This window comes from Drosophila suzukii, assembly GCF_043229965.1.
Source record: "Drosophila suzukii chromosome 2 unlocalized genomic scaffold, CBGP_Dsuzu_IsoJpt1.0 scf_2c, whole genome shotgun sequence".
NCBI classification, from domain to species: Eukaryota; Metazoa; Arthropoda; class Insecta; order Diptera; family Drosophilidae; genus Drosophila; species Drosophila suzukii.
This window is the reverse complement of record NW_027255896.1, coordinates 4,327,748-4,349,521: the sequence shown is the minus strand read 5'-3', so window position 1 is coordinate 4,349,521 and position 21,774 is coordinate 4,327,748. Positions and strand designations below refer to the sequence as shown.

The 21,774-nt window shown below is 44.0% G+C and overlaps 2 protein-coding genes and 1 long non-coding RNA gene across 7 annotated transcripts; 2 read left to right on the top strand and 1 right to left on the bottom strand.

The window, feature by feature from the left end:
- Positions 1–11,800: 11,800 nt before the first annotated feature.
- On the top strand, positions 11,801–12,509 carry LOC139354544 (uncharacterized). Of its 3 annotated transcripts, none has more exons than XM_070998797.1 (2): positions 11,801–11,941; positions 12,001–12,292. In XM_070998797.1, exons 1-2 carry the CDS (start codon positions 11,864–11,866, stop codon positions 12,118–12,120), a joined length of 198 nt encoding a protein of 65 aa, XP_070854898.1. In that variant the 5' UTR covers positions 11,801–11,863; the 3' UTR covers positions 12,121–12,292. The 3 variants fall into 3 exon arrangements, with proteins under 3 accessions (XP_070854898.1, XP_070854896.1, XP_070854897.1); XM_070998795.1 differs by adding an exon at positions 12,318–12,509 and having other exon boundaries at positions 11,864–12,169; XM_070998796.1 differs by adding an exon at positions 12,337–12,471 and having other exon boundaries at positions 11,864–12,169.
- A 5,860-nt stretch (positions 12,510–18,369) lies between these two features.
- On the top strand, positions 18,370–19,667 carry LOC139354545 (uncharacterized). Of its 3 annotated transcripts, XM_070998800.1 has the most exons (3): positions 18,370–18,774; positions 18,829–19,099; positions 19,159–19,450. In XM_070998800.1, the coding sequence occupies exons 2-3, from the start codon at positions 19,022–19,024 to the stop codon at positions 19,276–19,278; spliced, it is 198 nt and encodes a 65-aa protein (XP_070854901.1). In that variant the 5' UTR covers positions 18,370–18,774; positions 18,829–19,021; the 3' UTR covers positions 19,279–19,450. The 3 variants fall into 3 exon arrangements, with proteins under 3 accessions (XP_070854901.1, XP_070854899.1, XP_070854900.1); XM_070998798.1 differs by lacking the exon at positions 18,370–18,774 and adding an exon at positions 19,476–19,667 and having other exon boundaries at positions 19,022–19,327; XM_070998799.1 differs by lacking the exon at positions 18,370–18,774 and adding an exon at positions 19,495–19,629 and having other exon boundaries at positions 19,022–19,327.
- On the bottom strand, positions 19,170–20,386 carry LOC139354546 (uncharacterized). Its single transcript, XR_011605515.1, has 3 exons — positions 20,248–20,386; positions 19,461–20,005; positions 19,170–19,403 (listed from the first exon to the last, which is right to left on the bottom strand). It is a non-coding gene; the product is annotated as an uncharacterized lncRNA (long non-coding RNA).
- Positions 20,387–21,774: the final 1,388 nt, after the last annotated feature.

The following is a 21,774-nucleotide window of genomic DNA, read 5'->3' as shown; positions in this document are numbered from 1 at the left end:
CCTGCAATTTTAACTCGATATAAAAAGTCAGGAGTTTATTTTGTAGCATAATAATACATTTATTCATTTATTTTGGTATTGCGAACATTTGTATTATATATTGAAATTAATTTTCTGCTTTGATTCCGACGATTTGCATAGAAGAAGCAGGCGCACGATTTCGACATCATTTCTAGATTGCAATATGTAAATGTTCACCATAATTCGTAGTTTTGAGATCATGTCCACCTCGATTCATGAACATAGTTTTTGTATTTAGAAGGTATTGAAAATGTTCAGTAAATTGGTCTATTTCATCATGAAATTTCATATTGTTAATTTTGTTTTCTTGTAGGTCTTTACAAATGTAGTCTCAACTATAAAAGAATGTATAAAAATTATTTTATTGTCTTGGAGCTACTTTTAAAAAATGTCAAAATTCTGTATGCATTGTTTAGAGCACAAACAAGTATTACTAGGGATAAAATAAAAGTTAAGGAAATTCGATCATCATCCATTGTTCGGAAGGCGTAGAACTTGTCCACATAGCCTACATCCAGATTCAATTTACGAAGATCTAATTCATAGTATAGATGTTGAATAACAAAACAGGTAAGGGGAATTTGAACGAACGAAATTAGTTGATCGCTAGCACTTGTCCACAAGTGTCGAGTATCTCGACTATCAGATTCCCGTTACTCAGCTAAAGGGACAAGAAGGAAATGGAGACATGCAAGCAGCAAAGCGAGACTGAAATGCGCCACCTACCCCTGATCTCAGGGCGTTAGAGTGGGCGTGGCAAACATTTTTTTTGGGTCAATCGATAGGTATTGACGAGACTAATACATTTCATTTAAAATTTATATTCAATTTTTAAACTGCAGGCGCCACAGTTTTGGGTAGTTTGCAAGCGCACACATTCGGATAACAAAATTGCGCTGAATGAAATCTTAACCCTCTAGCTCGTATAGTTTTCAAGATAACAGCGTTCACACGGACACACCAATAGGCAGATAGACGGACATAGCTAGATCGGCTAGTGATTTTAATCAAAAATAGTTATACTTATAAGGTCCAGTGCACCCCTCTCTCGCTCTCCCGACCTGTTCCCATCTCCCCATGAAGTCTCTACTGTGCCCTAGAGCGCATAACCTACGTAAGCTTAAGTCAGTACGAAATTTGTCACTAAGTGGAATAAATCGAGGTGGCTCCCCGACTTATTTTTACTAAATCAAGTTTGCTTGTGTTTTTAGTTTCTTTCTTTTCCCGGGGTATTTCGCGTTCCGAATAATTTCTCCCACACAGCCCAGCAGCAGTCCGCCGCACCCGCCCCTCTCCAAGTTCAAGCTGTTCCTACCCAGACCTACATTTTCTCTGGCTGTCGGCTGCTTCCGTGCGATACCTAGGTTTTCACCGGAGATTATCTGCGTTGGCCGACCTTTAGGGATCTTTTTACGGCCATTTATATAATTAATCCAAGGCTGACGCCGGTCGAAAAACTATTTCACCTGAATGCAAAAATAAGCGGCGATGCACAAAACATAGTTTCGAACTCCCCTGTTACCAACGATGGCTTTCGCTCAGCCTGGGCTAACCTAACTGACCGTTTCGAAAACAAGCGATGGTTAGTAAATAGCCAATTAAAAATACTTCTCAATGTACAGACCGTTAATCAGGTCAGCTATCTTAAAACTTCAAAGCAAAATCCAGGGTTGCCTCACGGCGTTAGAAATGTCCGGAATTCAAACCAACAATTAGGACTGCCTCTTGTTGTACATCTGCTCTTCCAAACTCCCTAACCTCACGCTATCGTTTTGGGAACAGTCCTTGCACAACAAGACCGAGATTCCGACATGGCTGGAGCTAAACGCATTCCTTACAGAGCGTCACAGGTCCTTAGAAGCTACAGATGACGTCCAACCATCAGGTTCGAGTCAATCTCAGCCGAAAGCATCCGCCTCCAGTGCAGCGTCTCGAAGAATAAATTCTTGCGAGACAAGGGTGGCATATATAACTGCATCGCACGAAGGCATCAGCTGCTGCAAAAGCTATATACGTATCGCGGCCGCCATCACACCCTACTACACAGAGGTAACTCCTCCCCATCGTCTTCCAATCCTTCTCCGAGACCCAGATCAAGACCAAATACACCCGATCTGGTATAGATCCGTCTGGCTGGGCACCGCCATAATTGACATCTGATAGAATTTTAAAGCCTGTGCCCTGAAAAATTCAGGATCGGAGGCAGCTTTTATTTATGAGCGGCTGTTAAAATTAATTAAGTTGCCTCACCAAGTAATCCGTGCCAAGTATCAGGCTTAAATCAGACAGTATCCGCTGATCCAAAAAGCTCTGTCAGTTTACCATTCGTTCTCCGAACAGGCCTAGCTTGAAAATAAACACGACTGCCTACGTTTTTCCACAATTAGCTGGAAACCTCCCATCTTGTCCAATTCCGCAACAGTTCCTACGGAATCTCCCGATCTGCCACTAGCGGATGCAAAGTTTTATGAATGCGCACATATAGATATTCTGGTCGGGCCGATGTACTGCCATCCATTCTCCTAAGCGGCACCCGGCCGAACATTTTTGGCTCCCTCCTCGGTCAAGAAACCATTTTCGGGTGCATCCTAACAGCACCCGTGCCTGCTGCAAGGCAAAATCAGATTTTCGCCTTTTCCACGCGAATTTCCCACACGTCTGACAAATCCCTGGATAAACTTCTCACCAAATTTTGGGAGGTGGAGGATCTGCAAGTAAAAGTGGCAAAAGCATCCGTTATGAACTGTGAGGAAAATTTCCTACGGACGACTACGAGAGACGATAACTGCAGGTATGTCGAAAGCCTTCCGTTTCGTGATCCTGAAAACGTGAAACCACCAGATTTGGCAACGAAAATTTCCCCAAAGAAACGCAAGGTCCTTTCCCAAATTGCCAAGCTTTTTGACCAACCTGCTGGGTCGCTCCATTTGTTGTGTGTGCCAAAATCTTTATGCAAGAGATTTGGCCTCAGGATCTAGACTGGGACGATATACTTCCAACTGAGCTGTGCCAAAGGTGGAACAGCTTTCTCCAGAGCTATTGGATCCTAGACCAGGCCACAATTCCGAGATGGGCTTTCTACCGCCCAGAGTTCCGCGTAGAGCATCGCGAATTCTCTGACGCCTCGCAAAAAGCATACGGATCTGCGATCACGGCCAAGACTCGTGTGGCGCCAGTCAAAACGGTGTCACTTCCTAGGCTGAAGCTGTGTGGAGCTCTACTGTTGTCCGAGATGGCCGAAGCTATTCTCCGAGGCTGTCCTCAAGATTCCATTGTTGGACCGATTGCACAATTGTGCTGGCATGGTTAGCCAAACCAGCGTGTCATTGGACAACGTTCGTTGCCAACAGCCAATTGATCGCACGTTCAATCCGAACACAATCCATCTGATTTGGATAGTCAAGGAGTTCCCCTTCAGGAGCTGGTGGATATCCCGCTTTGGTGGCCACGCAATCAATGGCCTAGCCAAAGAACCGAATTGCCGTTGACCGAGGTCGAAAAACCTGCCGTCAAAGCCCATGTGGCGTCTATGCCGACAGAAGATTTCCTGGATCGTTTTTCCAAGTTAGCGCAGGTATTTTTCTGAAGAATACCGTTGCTTGAGTCAGAAGCGTCCAGTGCCCGCGGCAAGTTCGGTTCTGCCCCAGAACCCCTTTCTAGACCAGAAAGCGGATGGAGAAGAAGAGAGTTTGGAGACCAATGTGGGAGAATAATAGAAATTGGAGACCAAGGAGCGGAGAATGAGAGAGTGGAGACTTGGCGGGCAGAGCAAGATTGCCGTGTGCAAAAGGTGATAACGGAACTCTACCGTGAACTTTGGCGTGCCACAAGCATCACGGAATCCAACGGGACGGCAGCAGTGGGCAGATCATCGGTTGGAAGGTGTGCGTAAAGGACAAGTGGGTCAAAGGGGAATCACGGACTTTGGACCCGGAGTGGAGAGATTCATGCGGGCCGTGCGCAAAAGGGAAATAAATGTTCCCGGAGGCCCTATATAAGGCCGCAGAGCGCTGGCAGCTGGATCAGTCGATCACAAGGAGTCCTAAGGTGAACAGTCAGTTAACCGAGTAATCTACGAGGGAGCCACCTTAAGGCGAGTCGTCGGAAGCAGCGCCGTGGGAAGCATACAAGGAGCAAGATCGCCACGTCGAGACGTTCGGGATCGGGACATCAGGAATCGCCGAATTGAGACACAAGTGGCTGAGGTCCGGAAGGCTAAGACAAGGCGTTCGGTGTCCAACTTTGTCACAACCACACCCTGGTCTGTCAGAGTCAAGCGAAAGAGGCCTGCGACGGGAACCGTGAGCTCGGAGAGGAAAGTTGTCAAAGACCCAGGGACCTTGCCCGATCAAGCAGGACCTGGCGTGAAGGACGAGCGGTGGATCGATTTGTGGTTTCAAGAGGCGTTGGCCTGCAGAGCCTTGCGATTACCAGCGAAGTTCCCGAACATCAACTGCCCAAAACCCCGAGTGCCAGAAACGCCAAGCTACTGGTCAGGAAGGGCGAGGAATCGACGCGTTGAGGCATTCAAGAGGTGTTGTCCTGGAGAAGCCCAGCGGAAAGACAGGAAACAGCGCAGAGAACATCGGCAACGACGCCAGCAGACATCACCGGCAGCCACGTCCCCATCGCCGCGCGGAGTTCATTGGAGAGCGCAGGAGCGTCGCGGACGTCAAGCATTAGGGTGAAGCCGGGTGGAAAGTTTTTCTGCGCTAGGCGTAAAGCAAAGTAAACTGCTAGGCAGCTTCCTGGCGTTATCTTTGACTGTCAGCACGATCTGAGCAAGAACATAGCGGGCCCGTCCGAGACAGAGCAAGGAACAGGTATTGCCTCGAAAGCGTTGGCCTGGAGAGCAAAGCTTGTTCACCCTAGTCTGAGAACGGTGACGCTTCCCTAAGCCGGAGAGGCCAAACTCTCTGCGAGTCCAAAGCGCGACAAGCGACCCCGCGGCAGCGCGTGGGCAGGCGAGCAGAGGCAGCCAGTAAGAGCATCCCGAGACATGGGAGCCAGCGGTCGTCAAGTCAACGCGTCGACAAACCAGGACGAGGAACATCAGCAGCCTGTGGAACCAGAGCGAGGAGATACTGGGGCCACCCCAGCCACACACCCGCTGTATTAATAACACGAGAATAAAACCCACCGTTACAATTTGAATCCTGTGTTTTCTCACTGATCTACGAGGCAGTCACGTCATATAAATTTGGTGGGACGAACACGCAATCTTCTTCGTAGCGAGCAGACCAACAAAATCAGTTCGTTACATCTGGCAGTGAGAGCAGCACAATAAAAATGGGAATGAAGTGGATATGCCGCCTTAAGAAGGTAGTCTTCGCCCATAGGCTTAATGTCGCCCTGGAGGGCAGACTAGACGACATGAGGAAAGCACTGTCGGAATACTACTCAGAAACGGAGAACGACCCACAACTCGTCGACATCTGGGCCGAGCTGGAAACAAAACACCACGACAGAGCCGGCCAAAGAATCACGTTAACGAACGCTGAAGGGGACAACCTAGTGGCAAGCCTGAGCAATAAGAGGCCCACAGGAGAGAGTCAAGCCAAGATAGAAAAACAGCAGCGCTGACCCCGAGACCAAGCCAGTCGGACTACGCAAAGGTCGCTAAATAGGTCCGCGAATGGCCATTCAGTTTCGACGGGGTGGAAAAACCATTTGAATTCCTGGAGCAGGTAGAATGGTCCGCTAACACGTACGGCTTGGACTAAGATATGATCCCCCGACCGATGCCGGAATTGCTTAAGGGAAGGGCTTTGAAGGGGTTCATCGCCAACAACAAGCAATGGAGAACGTGGGCGGAGTTCATAGAAAGCTTCCACACCTATTTTCTGCCGAGAGATTTCTTCACCAGGCTGGCAGACCAGACCCGGCAACGGAAGCAGGGCTTGAGCGAGTCGTTCAAGGACTACATGATCGACATGCAGACGATGCAGAGCCCACTTATCTATTCTGTAGAGAAAAACCTCTTAGATTCGTTTTAATATTCTTTTATTTAAATTTGGAGCAGCAAAGGTGACGCTACCAACGTCCAGTTGTTTCTGATCATACATTTTTCCTTAGGTTCTAAGTACGCCTAAGTCTCGTAGCTGCACTGCCCACAGTTGGACGGCAGAGAGACGGCTATGTATATCTTATATATAATGTGTATCTAATTATGCTCTATTAAGCTGGAGCGCGAGGGTATATGCATGTACTTGAGTTGAGCTGAACCTTGCACTTTCTGTGAGCCGCCCGACTCATGTTTCGGCCACTTAGGTTTTTGACCGGGCCCTTGTTTATGTAAACACTGCAACAAAGTGTTATAGTGTGTTTACTTCAAGTACTCTTGGTACACTAGATATTCAATATATATGCATACTACATCTCCTTCCTTTTGAAAAATAACGTAATATTATAATGTTATTTTATTAGTAAAACTTTTTTAAAAGAAACATTTTTAATTAACGTAGAAAAAATATTTTTTAAATTTTGTTTATTCGTTACAAAGAAAATGGAATTGGGAATAATAGATAATATTCGTACGTAAAGAAGGAGTATATCTAAGCATGGCTTTGCCAAATACAATTATGAAATAAACATTTTTAATCTATCCTTATGAACTGTTGGTTTTTTGTTGTTATTATTCGCTATTATAATGTAATTTCTTTCTCATATTTCCGTTAGCATAGTTATCTATATTATATATGGGTTCTTTATTTTCTATACTATTAAATTGTTTTGGTAAATTATTTGTTTTACCAAATACTAGCTCGTATGGACAATAAGTATGTGCCATTGAAGGGGTCGTGTTGAAACAAAAAAGGAAATATTGAAGCCATGCGTATATGAATAATATGAAGCGTATGTATTCATTGAAAGTTCTATGACTTCGATCTACTGTTCCGACTGTCTGGTGGTGGTGTGCCGTAGGTGTCATATTTTCAATTTTTAGGTATTTGCACAAATCATTTATAATTGAATTCTTATATTCTGTACCCATGTCCGTAATGAACGTCTTTATTGGACCTTACTTCACAATAAAGGATTCCAAAATTTCTGTAGTGGACCAATAGCGTCCACTATCACTCTGTCGAAAGCATTTATAGGCGTATCAGTTATTATTAATGGAGTCATATTGGGCTTTGTTATTTTAGCTTTTTGGCATTTCTGACATTATGTACTATGTACTCAGTAATATCTCGAGTCATACCTTTTCAAAAATAATGTCTTTTGACCTCCTTGTATTGGATCGTCATAGAATTTACACAGTATTGCTTCTATCCCGACTTGTTTTTCTATAAGGGCCACCGGGTTGAGTAGCGCTACCCTTAATGTATTCAATATCTTATTGCCCATTCGTCTAAAATTATCTATTGAAACATGTTCAAAGATATTTTCCCACGGTGCCATTTTGAGTTGGCTGATTTTGTTTATACCGCCTTGCATTTCAAGCCTTTGGAAAAATTGACCTCAGTCTAGGATTCCATTGGTATATAAATCGCTAACATCATATCTTGCAGTAATTTCCCTACCATGTTTAAATAAACATAGCACATCTTTAAGGGTTGTTCTTGATAACGAATCTTTTACATAATTGTCTTTTCCCTTTAGGTATTGAACTCTGAAATCATACTCTACTAACTCTAGCCTCATACGTGTCAGTTTAGAATTCGGATTGATCATTGAAAATAGATATATTAATGGTCTGTGATCTGTTTTGATTGTAAAGTTATTTCCATAAATATATGGTCGAAAATGTAATATTCCCCAGTAAATTGCAGCTAATTCCTACTCAGTTGTACACTTATTACTTTCTCCCGTAAGGAAAGCTCTTGTTGCATATGCAATGGGAAGTTGGAGTCCGTTATGGTTTTGAGTTAAAACCGCTCCACACGCTTGCTTACTTGCATCAGTAATTATACAAAATTCTTTGGCAAAGTAGGTTCCATGAGTTTTGTTTTTAAACATTGGAATGCGTTTTGGGAATCATCTGTCCATTCAAAAGTAATATTCTTTTTACATAATCTTGTTTATTTATTTATTTTATTTTAACAAATTAAAGCTAGTATATAATACTATAATTAATATTTAAAAAGAAAGAAGGGGCGCTGGAAGCTAAAGTCCTTCGGCCCGGCTGTTTAAGCTAAATTCCGATATATAAATTCGGAGATGAACTGTAGTAATGTATTCTTTCAATTTTTTAATATTTGGTATGGAGGGGGATGTGAGAAGGGAGGATGGAACGGTGACGGATCCAAAAATGGAAAATCGTGTATGATTTAAAGCCTGGTAGGTATCGAAAGGATGTTCGATCGAAGAAATAATGCCTCCGCAGAAGCGGCAAGGCGGGGGAGCCAATCCTTGAAAAAGATGTTCGTGGCTTTCCTGTGTGTGTCCGATGCGAAGTAGGGTGTAAATTCTGCGATCATGTTTGTTGAGGTCGGTAGGAAAAGTTGTTTTTTCGCGGGCTGGGTATAGTGTGTTGTATCTATGGATGATACCTTCCCAGTCAGATTTTAGCTTTTCTTTGTTGGTGGATGTAATAAGTCTGAAGATGTCTTTGGCACTGGTAGGTGTAAATAAAAGGGTTGGTGCGGTGCTCATAAATCGGGCAACTGCGTCAGCTTGCTCGTTTCCAAGAATTCCCTGATGGCTGGGGACCCAAATGATGGTTATTTTCGGTGCCTTAAAGCAAATAATTTTTCTTATCTGGCATATTGTGGGATCTGATTGTCCGGGGTTTTCCAGAGCAGAGATGGTGGATAGGCTGTCGGTGCAAATTGCGAATTTCCCTTTATTTTTGTTGGCATATTGGCAGGCCTGTAGGACTGCAAAAGCTTCGATGGTAAATATGGAGTTAAAGTTTGGGAGGGTTCCTGCCGCGATGATGTCGTTGTCCTCGTTGACGACTGCGAATGTAGACGATGAATCCGTTTTAGATCCATCCGTATATAGCCAGTTCCTTGCCCCTAGTTGACTTCTTAGAAGACCAAATTGTGCTTGGAAAACTCTTTTGGCGAAGAAGTGAAGATCTTTTTTTATATAGTGCGATGTAACTTTCCAGGGTGGGATGGAACTAACTATAATTCTCCGCTTAAGAGCTGCAAGGCCTATCTGGGCAGCTTGCTTGGCGCATCTGTGAAGGGTTGAGGGAACCCTGGGCGTGCGTGTTTTTCTGAAGCAGGCTTTGAAATCCTTGACCAGCGAGTGATTTGGGCTTGTGAATAACTTCGGTATTAAATTCATGGTGACTTTGTTTAGTCTTTCCATTATGGTTGGTAACCCTGCTTCGGCCAGAATGCATCGTATTGGCGATGTTGGGAATGCGTTTATTGATCTGCGAACTGAGGTATTGTAAGGTGATTGCAGTTTCCTTAGGTGGGTTGCTGCACACCAACCGTAGATTGGGAGTCCGTATTCGATTTTGGAGAGGATAAGGGCACGGGTTATATTGGTTAGGATGTTGGGATGGATGTGTGAAAACTTAGAACTTAAGAATTTTATAATGTTGGCACGGACTTCAAGTTGTTTTCTTAAAGTAATACAGTGTTCCTTAAAACTAAACCTAGAATCAAATATAATGCCAAGTATTTTTAAATTTGTAACTGTTTGGATGGTATTATTTCTAAACTCCAAAGTTGGGAAGCAACAGTAGACTTTGCGACAAATGTGAAGTGTGTGGCATCTTTCTATGGCAAGAGAAGCGCCTGAGGATATTCCCCAAGACTCTAAGTCCTGGAGAATTTTTAAAAATGTGTTTCTTACCGTCCTGAGGTTTTTTTCTTTTGTGAAAATTATTATGTCATCTGCATATAAGGAAAGGTTTATTTTCTTGTACCTAGCTAAACGAAGGTTTACGTGGTCAAAAGCTATGATGAACAGGACTACCGACAGAGGGGAGCCTTTTGGGATTCTGTCAAGCAAGTTGGCCGAAGTTGAAGTCTTGTCGTTGACTCTGACTTTAAAGGTCCTATTCGTCATAAATGCTTTAGCCAAGTTGTAAAGCCTTGGACCAATGCCCCAAAGCTGGAGTCGAGAGAGAACTGCATGTGGCCCCACGCGATCGAAGGCCTTTTCGAAATCCATCGCCAGGATGGAGACGTGATTCCTGGTCGAAATGGCATTCGACACGAAGTGTTGGATCTTCAGAAGTGCGTCCATAGTGCTGTGGTTCCTTTTAAATGCAACTTGGTTGCCGTTGATCAGATTGTGGCGGTTGATGAACCACATAAGTCGGAGTGCAATCATTTTCTCAATTATTTTGCTAAGACAGGGTATAAGAGATATTGGGCGATAGCCATTAATTTCTGAGGAGTTGGTTTTGGGTTTAGGGATGGGAATGGTAATGGAAGATCGCCAGGTGTGGGGGTAATTGCCGGTGGATAGCATGGAGTTGTAAATGTCAAGAAGTCTCTGCTTAAGACATGGAGGTATCTGTTTTAGGATGGTATAGGATATTTTATCTGCGCCAGGGCATTTGCCTTTGGCGGTTTGAAGAGCTGCCTCGATTTCGTGCAGTCTAAATGGAGTGTCCAAACTCCGAGCTGTTGGGGATATTGTGGTAGGATTGTATGATGAGGATAGGTAGGATTCTTAAGACCTATGTAAGTGTTGCTGAAGTTTTCAACCGCTCCGTATTTGGCCCAGATTTCCTTGAATTGTTCTGATATGCTACTGGAGTCTGTTATAAGTGCGTTTGCTGTTTTGATGCATTTTATTGGGATCTTCGGGCAGCCTGCCAGACGATTAATGTCAGACCATATCTTTTTGGTGGTCGAAAGGGGGGAAATACTTGACGTAAAATTTTCAAGGGATTTCCGTTTTTCGGAAAGGACCGTTTTTTATAATTGATAAGGTTTATGGATGACATCTGAGATTTAAATGTGTGGAACAGTTTTTGCTTTGTTTCCCTGAGCTGTTGAAGTTGCCGGCTCCACCATGGGATTTTTGATTTATGTGGTATTCGTTTTGTTTGGTGCTGTTTCGATGCAGATTTGGCCGAATCTATTCCAGTCAGCGAGATCAGTTTTATATTTTGGAATTGGTAGGCTTTTGTCTGGGGAGAAAGGGAATTCTAAGGAAACGAAAATGGGGAAGTGATCGCTTCCATGCAATTGATCACATATAGACCAACTGCTACGGTGGGCTATTCTGGGTGAAATTAGGGAAACATCAATGTGTGTTATGGTGTTGTGGGTGGAGAGATGGGTTGCAGACCCGTCGTTTAGGACAATCAAGTTAAACGATGAAATGACTCGCTCAACTTTTTACCGCGGGAATTGGGATAAGGCGATCCAGGCGAACAAAAGTATCGATAACTTCGCGGTCTCACCTTACTAATCTATCGCTCATCACTAAGGGCAAAAACGTAAACAAAGCAAAAAATCTACAATTGTTGTCGGGAAAATGGATTACATTTGGTGGCTATCGATGTCCTAGCCAAGCGCTCCCACCCAACCATGGATGCCCTCAAGATGCTGCAGGGCACCACCCATTCTCTGTCGGCAGGAGCCCCCTCCTCGCGACTACGGCGGTTCCATCTCCCCCACTGGGAAAGATTACTCACACATCGTGTGTATTACAAAGGTTTTAATAAATATCGTAGGTACAATCGTTTATGTACATGCTCCTCTTAACAGATCTATCCTTCCTCAGCCTTTAAGACCGAAACCTGGCCGCCGTCTCGGATATTTACGCGGTCAAAGCAGAGGATTTTGTTTGGCTGGAAAAGGGTACAGGCGCCGCGGAAACTATGCTCCACCAGTCATGTATTAGTAGAGCTCGCATGGAAACGCGGCCCTCAAAGTAACATACGCGATGCGCGTGTGTGTGGTCGGGTCTGGAGGCAATGATAGCCCGGGCGGAAGGCTTCTCGCCGGAGGCCAGCAGTGATCCGGATCTCCACACAGGAAAAAGGCGCTCTCCGGTGAGTTATGCAATGACAGTCCGAGATTCGGCTGCCAGACAAATGGCGATTCTTCTCAGCGCCGCAATGCGACCGCTGGAAGTTCCCGAGAGGAGGATGACGCGGTACTCCGGAACGGACTCACCGGGAAATGTGGACGTCGTCGTCGACTGGGAAAGGCCCTTCTTGCTGGTCGCTGATACGGGTCGAACGGACACCGTTTGCTGGGCCGCCAAGTCGGGCTGGCAGGTATGTCGAAGTCGCGCAGATGTCAGCAGATCTCCAATAAATCTTCCGGGGCCCTTTGTATTGGGACCCTGGCTGCCTTTATAAATTATAATTATTAAACACTGAACTACTATCTAACATTAACCTCACTCACTATTTGATTTTTAAGCACAAAGACAAATTTGTAGTTTCCCGTCTACCTGTCTGCATCTGCCTTGATTGTTGGACAGTATGGCCGCGACTATCACGATATCTGCTGATCATCGCCCCCCGCCATATTACATGGCCTCTCTCAGCATTGGGTCATTGGATACATGGGCCATTAGAAGTAATCCCAGAGCGAACCGGGATTAATCTTTAAATGGCCAGATCGCCCGCCAGACTCATCCCGCTGCTGCAGCTATCGCCCTATCGACCTAACCTATCGATAACGTCGCTCCCACTCGACTCCAATTGCAACAGATGTCTTCCGCGTCAGCTGGTCGTCGCCGGTTTGGCTACGCTAACGCTCCTTCGAAGGCGAAAGGGAGTCCCTCGCGCTGTTGGCTTCACTGCTACTGATGTCCGTGGCCTATTGGTTCAGGCGGGGCCGATGCCGGTCTTCGCACTGGTCTTTTTCATGCCTGTGTATTTGCATGCTGCAGCTTCTAGTGGTCCAGGGCAGTCGTTTGAGCAGACGTCAGGTTTCTTCGGCAAAGGCTTTGGAGATGGTGGTTTATTAGTTACTGTTTCATTTATAACTTTAATATTAGCTGAGTGAGTTGCGGTACTTGGCTTTCGTAGCTGGAGGCATTCTTTTAGAAAATCAAGTTCAGCAGTTAATTTTTCTGCTGTTGCCCATGTGGGCGGCGTATTTGTATATAATAGCCACTTAATGTGATCTCTTTTAGCGAACTTGTTTTTCTGGCCTCCGCGTTTCCCATTAATCGCTCTCTACTCACTTAGACGTTTTATTTTTCCGACTTTATAAGAGTGTCGGGCTCTTGTCTTGTGCAGTCTTTTAGTTTTGTATTTGTTAAATTCTCCATGTTAATTCCCACGAGCTGCGGAGAAAGGACAGGTCCACCCGGGCAGAGATCCGCCGTACCCGGGTAAGGCTGAATTAGAACAGGCGGTCGCCACTTGCCTGAGCTCACCGTTTGAGACTGAGTTATTTGATGACTCGGGCTCCCAGCCAGATTGACTCTCGGCACGGTACGAGTGACACCTTAGTCCAGCCCGGGGTGAGATGAGTTGTGTGGGTAGGGAAGAGGTAGGTACAGAGCGTGTGGGTAGGGGTGTGTGTGAGCTATTTGTCGGAGGCGGCAGCACAAGCTCGACGTCGGTACTGCTACGGCGCAGATACCCGCTGACTGTCCGGGGCTACTTATTTGCGCTTCGTGTTGGGGGCTTGGTGGTAGCCGGGCCGTGTCCAACTTCCACGCTTATTCGTAGCTACCCTGGAGAACCAGGGCGCTCGCTATCCGCAACCTGCGACCCGTTCGGTAGCCTTCAGCTCGGCGCCCTCAGAGCCATCCCACTAGCTCTTTGGCCGAAAATCCTGATATTAAGTCAAGGCATGAAAAATATTTTGATCGTCCCAGTTGATCCAAAACATCATCAATTCGTGTGAGTGGAAATGTATCCGACAGTAATTATACCCGGTACTCGTAGAGTAAAAGGGTATACTATATTCGTCGGAAAGTATGTAACAGGCAGAAGGAAGCGTTTCCGACCCCATAAAGTATATATATTCTTGATCAGGATCACTAGCCGAGTCGATCTAGCCATGTCCGTCTGTCCGGATGAACGCTGAGATCTCGGAAACTATGGGAGCTAGGCTATTGAGATTTGGCGTGCAGATTCCTGAGCTTCCTACGCAGCGCAAGTTTATTTCAGTAGACTGCCACGCCCACTCTAACGCCCACAAACAGCCCAAAACTGTGGCTCCTACAGTTTTGATGCTAGATAGAAAATATTAACTGAAATGTAATGTTCTCATCAATACCTATCGATTGACCCAAAAAAAAGTTTGCCACGCCCACTTTAACGCCCACAAACCGCAAAACCCTGTGACGCCCACAATTTTCATGCTAGATAAAAAATTTTAACTGAAATGTATTGGTCTCGTCAATACCTATCGATTGATCCAAAAAAAATTTGCCACGCCCACTCTAACGCCCATAACGCTTAAATCTGTATACCGCCGGTAGGTGGCGCATTTTAATCTCGCTTTGCTGCTTGCATATCTCCATTTAGCTGAGTAACGGGTATCTGATAGTCGAGGTACTCGACTATAGCGTTCTCCCTTGTTTTTTATTAATTTAACGATTGTCAATAACTAATCACCATTTCTTTTGTTCTGAACCTGGAGATGGTATTTTAGGAACAAGTAATAATGGGCTATTATATTCAGCTACAGATGGTTCAACAATCCCGTCGGTGATCAATTTTCCGACTTGTTTCTGTATTTCGTTCACCTGACTGTGTGGGATTCTTTAATTTTTTTTTAATCTCAGTTTTTGTTTATAAAAATTTGTGCTTATTGGTTCGGTTTCCAATCCGAATATATCAATATATTGGGTGCATAGACTTGAAAGCTGTGGTTTGAATTGTGGAGGAAAGTTTTTTGAAAATTGAAATAATACAGATTTTTCTAAAGCTAAATTTTTTTACTGAATACTTGATCTTTATTCGTGGTATTGAGTAGTCTTATGAAAGCGTTTTTAGATGTTGCTATGGTACTTGCTATATAAATACCATTCTTAATTTCTTGATTTGGAATCGATACACTGTCTTCTTTTGAACTTAGTTGAAGTATTGAGTTGTTGCCAGAACTGTATGTTATTGGAAAATAAAATCGAAATTCTAAGTTATTAGGTCTAATTATAAGCCAATCTTCAGATGGCTTGAAGTCTAATTGACAGTTGTATTTTTTAATAAAATCGATTCCTAATATGCCATCACAAGGAATAGCGAATTGTAAATCCACGATATGAAAACCGTGTTGGATTATGTACTTAGTGGTCTGTATCTCAATAGAAGTTAACCCTTTGGATTTGGTTACCTCTTGACTTATTCCTCTTATGTCTATAATATAATTATCTTGCATGTCATGAAAGACATCACAATTTTCTTTAACTATTGAAATGTCTGCACCTGTGACTACTAAAAAGACAAGTTCTTTTCCTGTAGCCACATGGTTGAATGATAAAAATATGTTCTGACTGAGATTAACGGTATTCTATTTTCTACTGTTAAGTATCTAAAGGGTTTTTTGAGTTTCCCGATGTATTATTGGTTACTTGAACATTACTTGGGTTATTGTTGTTGTGGCCTCGACTCGAGTTGCCACGGTCTCTATAGTTACCTCTACATTGACCATTATTGTATTGGGTATCATTGTTAATGTAATTATTATTACGACTACGAAAGTTACCTCTATAATTTCCACGTCCGCGGTTTCCGCCGCGCTGTGTATAATTTTTGAAATATATGGCAGTGTTTGGCTGTCCGGTTACTTCTGTGCTACTATTTACAAATTTTGATACGACATCATTTATAGTAGTGCATGACAAGTTTTACCTTACCGATTGTGCAATTTTTAGTCATTGCTTTGACTGCATGGAATAACTTATGGCTAACTCTAGGGGTAAGCCGTCTCTTATATATGCACCTTCTAAAGTTTTTGTCATCTGCTCAACCTCTTGCGTGTACCGGTTAGCAGTTTTATTGCGTTGCTGTAGGTTCATCAGTTTTGCTGACAATACTTCTACAGTTTCGCCTTTGACGTTGCTTTTTAATCTGGAAATGACTTCAGTTATTGTTGTTTCATTTCTGATTCGATTTCTGGCGACACCTTTTAGCATTGTTATACCCGTTACTCGTAGAGTAAAAGGGTATACTAGATTCGTCGGAAAGTATGTAACAGGCAGAAGGAAGCGTTTTCGACCCCATAAAGTATATATATTCATGATCAGGATCACCAGCCGAGTCGATCTAGCCATGTCCGTCTGTCCGTCTGTCCGGATGAACGCTGAGATCTCGTAAACTATGAGAGCTAGGCTATTGAGATTTGGCGTGCAGATTCCTGAGCTTCTTACGCAGCGCAAGTTTGTTTCAGTAGACTTCCACGCCCACTCTAACGCCCACAAACCGCCCAAAACTGTGGCTCCTACAGTTTTGATGCTAGATAGAAAATTTTAACTGAAATGTAATGTTCTCATCAGTACCTATCGATTGACCCAAAAAAAATTTGCCACGCCCACTTTAACGCCCACAAACCGCAAAAACCTGTGACGCCCACAACTTTCATGCAAGATAAAAAAATTTTCACTGAAATGTATTGGTGTTGTCAATACCTATCGATTGATCCAAAAATTTGCCACGCCCACTCTAACGCCCATAACGCTTAAATCTGTATACCGCCGGTAGGTGGCGCATTTTAACCTCGCTTTGCTGCTTGCATATCTCCATTTAGCTGAGTAACGGGTATCTGATAGTCGAGGTGCTCGACTATAGCGTTCTCCCTTGTTTTTATGGAAACTGCTAATTTTTCGTGCTCGCCTTCTTTTGATTCTATTATTTGTAATGCATCAATAAAACTTGTTAAGTTTTCAGCTTTTCCATCCAAAACTGGTATAAGCTTGGATGCTGTGTTAATAAAATCAATATTAGATTGTTCCATTGTGATATTGTTGCTTATTTTATTCTCTATTATACTTGAACTATCATCGGAATCTGTAGAAGTATACAGATTTGACATTAAAACAGCTGGAATAACATGATTATTTTTATTTTTTATTTTATTATTATTATTATTTTAATCTTGCTCTTCTATTTTAGGGCTTCTCTCTGTAAGCTCATCTGATTCTATTTGATCAATGTCAGTTTGTTCTGTTGATTCCGATTCATCACCAGATTCAACTGTTAGAGAAGTGTTAAGTATAGTCGCTACTGACATATCTAAATTGAACTTTTGTTTAATTGATATTAAATTAGATCGTAGTCTGATCAAAAATTTTGATACTTGGGACCAATGATCTTGATTTAATTTTTCCCTCTGGCCATGTAAAAGTATTCGTGCTTCATTAAGCATTTTACTAGTATTTCTACATGTTTTTTAATAGTATTTTTTTGAGTTGGCCTGTTTTGAGTAAGTGACTTGTATGATTTTTCAAAATCCACTTTTATGTTATTTAGTTGCCTATATAATTCATTCCATTCCATTATATAATGGATATGAATTATCTCTATTGTTCTACCTAGTATTGGGTCATCGTCTCTTACTGATCTAACTTGTACACCTGGAATGGTGGATATACAATTCCCTTTTGGGTGCTTGTGCAATGTATTAATGGGGTGCAGAATCCTGAGCCTCTTACGCAGCGCAAGTTTGTTTCAGTAGAGTGCCACGCCCACCCTAACGCCCATAAACCGCCCACAAACTTCAAAAAATCGTAAGTATGACCGTGGATATCTCGGAAACTATCAAAGATAGAGAATTTGGATTTCAGATTTAGATTCCGTAGCCTTATACGCAGCGCAAGTTTGTTACGCGAATATGCCACGACCACTCTAACGCCCACAAACCGCGAAAACCTGTGACGTCACAATTTTTATGCTAGATAAAGAATTTTAACTGAAATGTATTGGTCTCGTCAATACCTATCGATTGGTCGAAAAAAAAATTTGCCACGCCCACTCTAACGCCCATAACGCTTAAATCTGTAAACCGCCGGTAGGTTGCGCATTTAATCTCGCTTTGCTACTTGCATATCTCTATTTAGCTGAGTAACGGGTATCTGATAGTCGAGGTACTCGACTATAGCGTTCTTCCTTGTTTTTTACTAAATTTTGTCCAGACCATTTGCCTGGCTCATAAATTTATTTTTTAACTTGTACAGTTTATAAAAACAATTTGCGCACATTATAACAACAATTATTGTTGACAGTGTTTGTATCAATTCTAAATTATTATTGTTTGATTCTACTTTATTAATAACATTAGCAGTGGAGTCTACTGACTTAACGTCTACTATTGCCATTTTTGGCGTATATATATTTGAATTATAAATATAACTATCTGTTTCTTCAGAAAACTTACTTATTGCATTACTTTGCATCCACTTTTACAGGTTTTCTTTCTGTTGTTTTGTATAGCTTTACGGTCTACACTTTTAATCGGGCAGAAAAGTTTCTGCCCAATTTTACAATTCTTATCCAATATATGGATATTGGAATTATTTTAATTGCTGCATCGGATGTGTTACGAACTGCTTTTTTCGGTGGCAGTGCCGCTAGCTCAGTCGTCTTCAGGGCAGAGTACCCCTAATGCCACAGCTCGCAACAAAAGTATCGATAACTTCGCGGTCTCACCTTACTAATCTATCGCTCATCACTAAGGGCAAAAACGTAAACAAAGCAAAAAATCTACAATTGTTGTCGGGAAAATGGATTACATTTGGTGGCTATCGATGTCCTAGCCAAGCGCTCCCACCCAACCATGGATGCCCTCAAGATGCTGCAGGGCACCACCCATTCTCTGTCGGCAGGAGCCCCCTCCTCGCGACTACGGCGGTTCCATCTCCCCCACTGGGAAAGATTACTCACACATCGTGTGTATTACAAAGGTTTTAATAAATATCGTAAGTACAATCGTTTATGTACATGCTCCTCTTAACAGATCTATCCTTCCTCAGCCTTTAAGACCGAAACCTGGCCGCCGTCTCGGATATTTACGCGGTCAAAGCAGAGGATTTTGTTTGGCTGGAAAAGGGTACAGGCGCCGCGGAAACTATGCTTTACCAGTCATGTATTAGTAGAGCTCGCATGGAAACGCGGCCCTCAAAGTAACATACGCGATGCGCGTGTGTGTGGTCGGGTCTGGAGGCAATGATAGCCCGGGCGGAAGGCTTCTCGCCGGAGGCCAGCAGTGATCCGGATCTCCACACAGGAAAAAGGCGCTCTCCGGTGAGTTATGCAATGACAGTCCGAGATTCGGCTGCCAGACAAATGGCGATTCTTCTCAGCGCCGCAATGCGACCGCTGGAAGTTCCCGAGAGGAGGATGACGCGGTACTCCGGAACGGACTCACCGGGAAATGTGGACGTCGTCGTCGACTGGGAAAGGCCCTTCTTGCTGGTCGCTGATACGGGTCGAACGGACACCGTTTGCTGGGCCGCCAAGTCGGGCTGGCAGGTATGTCGAAGTCGCGCAGATGTCAGCAGATCTCCAATAAATCTTCCGGGGCCCTTTGTATTGGGACCCTGGCTGCCTTTATAAATTATAATTATTAAACACTGAACTACTATCTAACATTAACCTCACTCACTATTTGATTTTTAAGCACAAAGACAAATTTGTAGTTTCCCGTCTACCTGTCTGCATCTGCCTTGATTGTTGGACAGTATGGCCGCGACTATCACGATATCTGCTGATCATCGCCCCCCGCCATATTACATGGCCTCTCTCAGCATTGGGTCATTGGATACATGGGCCATTAGAAGTAATCCCAGAGCGAACCGGGATTAATCTTTAAATGGCCAGATCGCCCGCCAGACTCATCCCGCTGCTGCAGCTATCGCCCTATCGACCTAACCTATCGATAACGTCGCTCCCACTCGACTCCAATTGCAACAGATGTCTTCCGCGTCAGCTGGTCGTCGCCGGTTTGGCTACGCTAACGCTCCTTCGAAGGCGAAAGGGAGTCCCTCGCGCTGTTGGCTTCACTGCTACTGATGTCCGTGGCCTATTGGTTCAGGCGGGGCCGATGCCGGTCTTCGCACTGGTCTTTTTCATGCCTGTGTATTTGCATGCTGCAGCTTCTAGTGGTCCAGGGCAGTCGTTTCAGCAGACGTCAGGTTTCTTCGGCAAAGGCTTTGGAGATGGTGGTTTATTAGTTACTGTTTCATTTATAACTTTAATATTAGCTGAGTGAGTTGCGGTACTTGGCTTTCGTAGCTGGAGGCATTCTTTTAGAAAATCAAGTTCAGCAGTTAATTTTTCTGCTGTTGCCCATGTGGGCGGCGTATTTGTATATAATAGCCACTTAATGTGATCTCTTTTAGCGAACTTGTTTTTCTGGCCTCCGCGTTTCCCATTAATCGCTCTCTACTCACTTAGACGTTTTATTTTTCCGACTTTATAAGAGTGTCGGGCTCTTGTCTTGTGCAGTCTTTTAGTTTTGTATTTGTTAAATTCTCCATGTTAATTCCCACGAGCTGCGGAGAAAGGACAGGTCCACCCGGGCAGAGATCCGCCGTACCCGGGTAAGGCTGAATTAGAACAGGCGGTCGCCACTTGCCTGAGCTCACCGTTTGAGACTGAGTTATTTGATGACTCGGGCTCCCAGCCAGATTGACTCTCGGCACGGTACGAGTGACACCTTAGTCCAGCCCGGGGTGAGATGAGTTGTGTGGGTAGGGAAGAGGTAGGTACAGAGCGTGTGGGTAGGGGTGTGTGTGAGCTATTTGTCGGAGGCGGCAGCACAAGCTCGACGTCGGTACTGCTACGGCGCAGATACCCGCTGACTGTCCGGGGCTACTTATTTGCGCTTCGTGTTGGGGGCTTGGTGGTAGCCGGGCCGTGTCCAACTTCCACGCTTATTCGTAGCTACCCTGGAGAACCAGGGCGCTAGCTATCCGCAACCTGCGACCCGTTCGGTAGCCTTCAGCTCGGCGCCCTCAGAGCCATCCCACTAGCTCTTTGGCCGAAAATCCTGATATTAAGTCAAGGCATGAAAAATATTTTGATCGTCCCAGTTGATCCAAAACATCATCAATTCGTGTGAGTGGAAATGTATCCGACAGTAATTATACCCGGTACTCGTAGAGTAAAAGGGTATACTATATTCGTCGGAAAGTATGTAACAGGCAGAAGGAAGCGTTTCCGACCCCATAAAGTATATATATTCTTGATCAGGATCACTAGCCGAGTCGATCTAGCCATGTCCGTCTGTCCGTCTGTCCGGATGAACGCTGAGATCTCGGAAACTATGGGAGCTAGGCTATTGAGATTTGGCGTGCAGATTCCTGAGCTTCCTACGCAGCGCAAGTTTGTTTCAGTAGACTGCCACGCCCACTCTAACGCCCACAAACAGCCCAAAACTGTGGCTCCTACAGTTTTGATGCTAGATAGAAAATATTAACTGAAATGTAATGTTCTCATCAATACCTATCGATTGACCCAAAAAAAAGTTTGCCACGCCCACTTTAACGCCCACAAACCGCAAAACCCTGTGACGCCCACAATTTTCATGCTAGATAAAAAATTTTAACTGAAATGTATTGGTCTCGTCAATACCTATCGATTGATCCAAAAAAAAATTTGCCACGCCCACTCTAACGCCCATAACGCTTAAATCTGTATACCGCCGGTAGGTGGCGCATTTTAATCTCGCTTTGCTGCTTGCATATCTCCATTTAGCTGAGTAACGGGTATCTGATAGTCGAGGTACTCGACTATAGCGTTCTCCCTTGTTTTTTATTAATTTGACGATTGTCAATAACTAATCACCATTTCTTTTGTTCTGAACCTGGAGATGGTATTTTAGGAACAAGTAATAATGGGCTATTATATTCAGCTACAGATGGTTCAACAATCCCGTCGGTGATCAATTTTCCGACTTGTTTCTGTATTTCGTTCAC

What these genes read in the sequence shown, in the direction of transcription:
- LOC139354544 (XM_070998795.1), top strand. Translation starts at nt 11,864, where the DNA reads ATGATAGCCCGGGCGGAAGGCTTCTCGCCGGAGGCCAGCAGTGATCCG. An exon ending in CCGCCAAGTCGGGCTGGCAG is followed by an intron (nt 12,170 to 12,317) that starts GTATGTCGAAGT and finishes TTGATTTTTAAG; the next exon opens with CACAAAGACAAATTTGTAGT.
- LOC139354545 (XM_070998798.1), top strand. Translation starts at nt 19,022, where the DNA reads ATGATAGCCCGGGCGGAAGGCTTCTCGCCGGAGGCCAGCAGTGATCCG. An exon ending in CCGCCAAGTCGGGCTGGCAG is followed by an intron (nt 19,328 to 19,475) that starts GTATGTCGAAGT and finishes TTGATTTTTAAG; the next exon opens with CACAAAGACAAATTTGTAGT.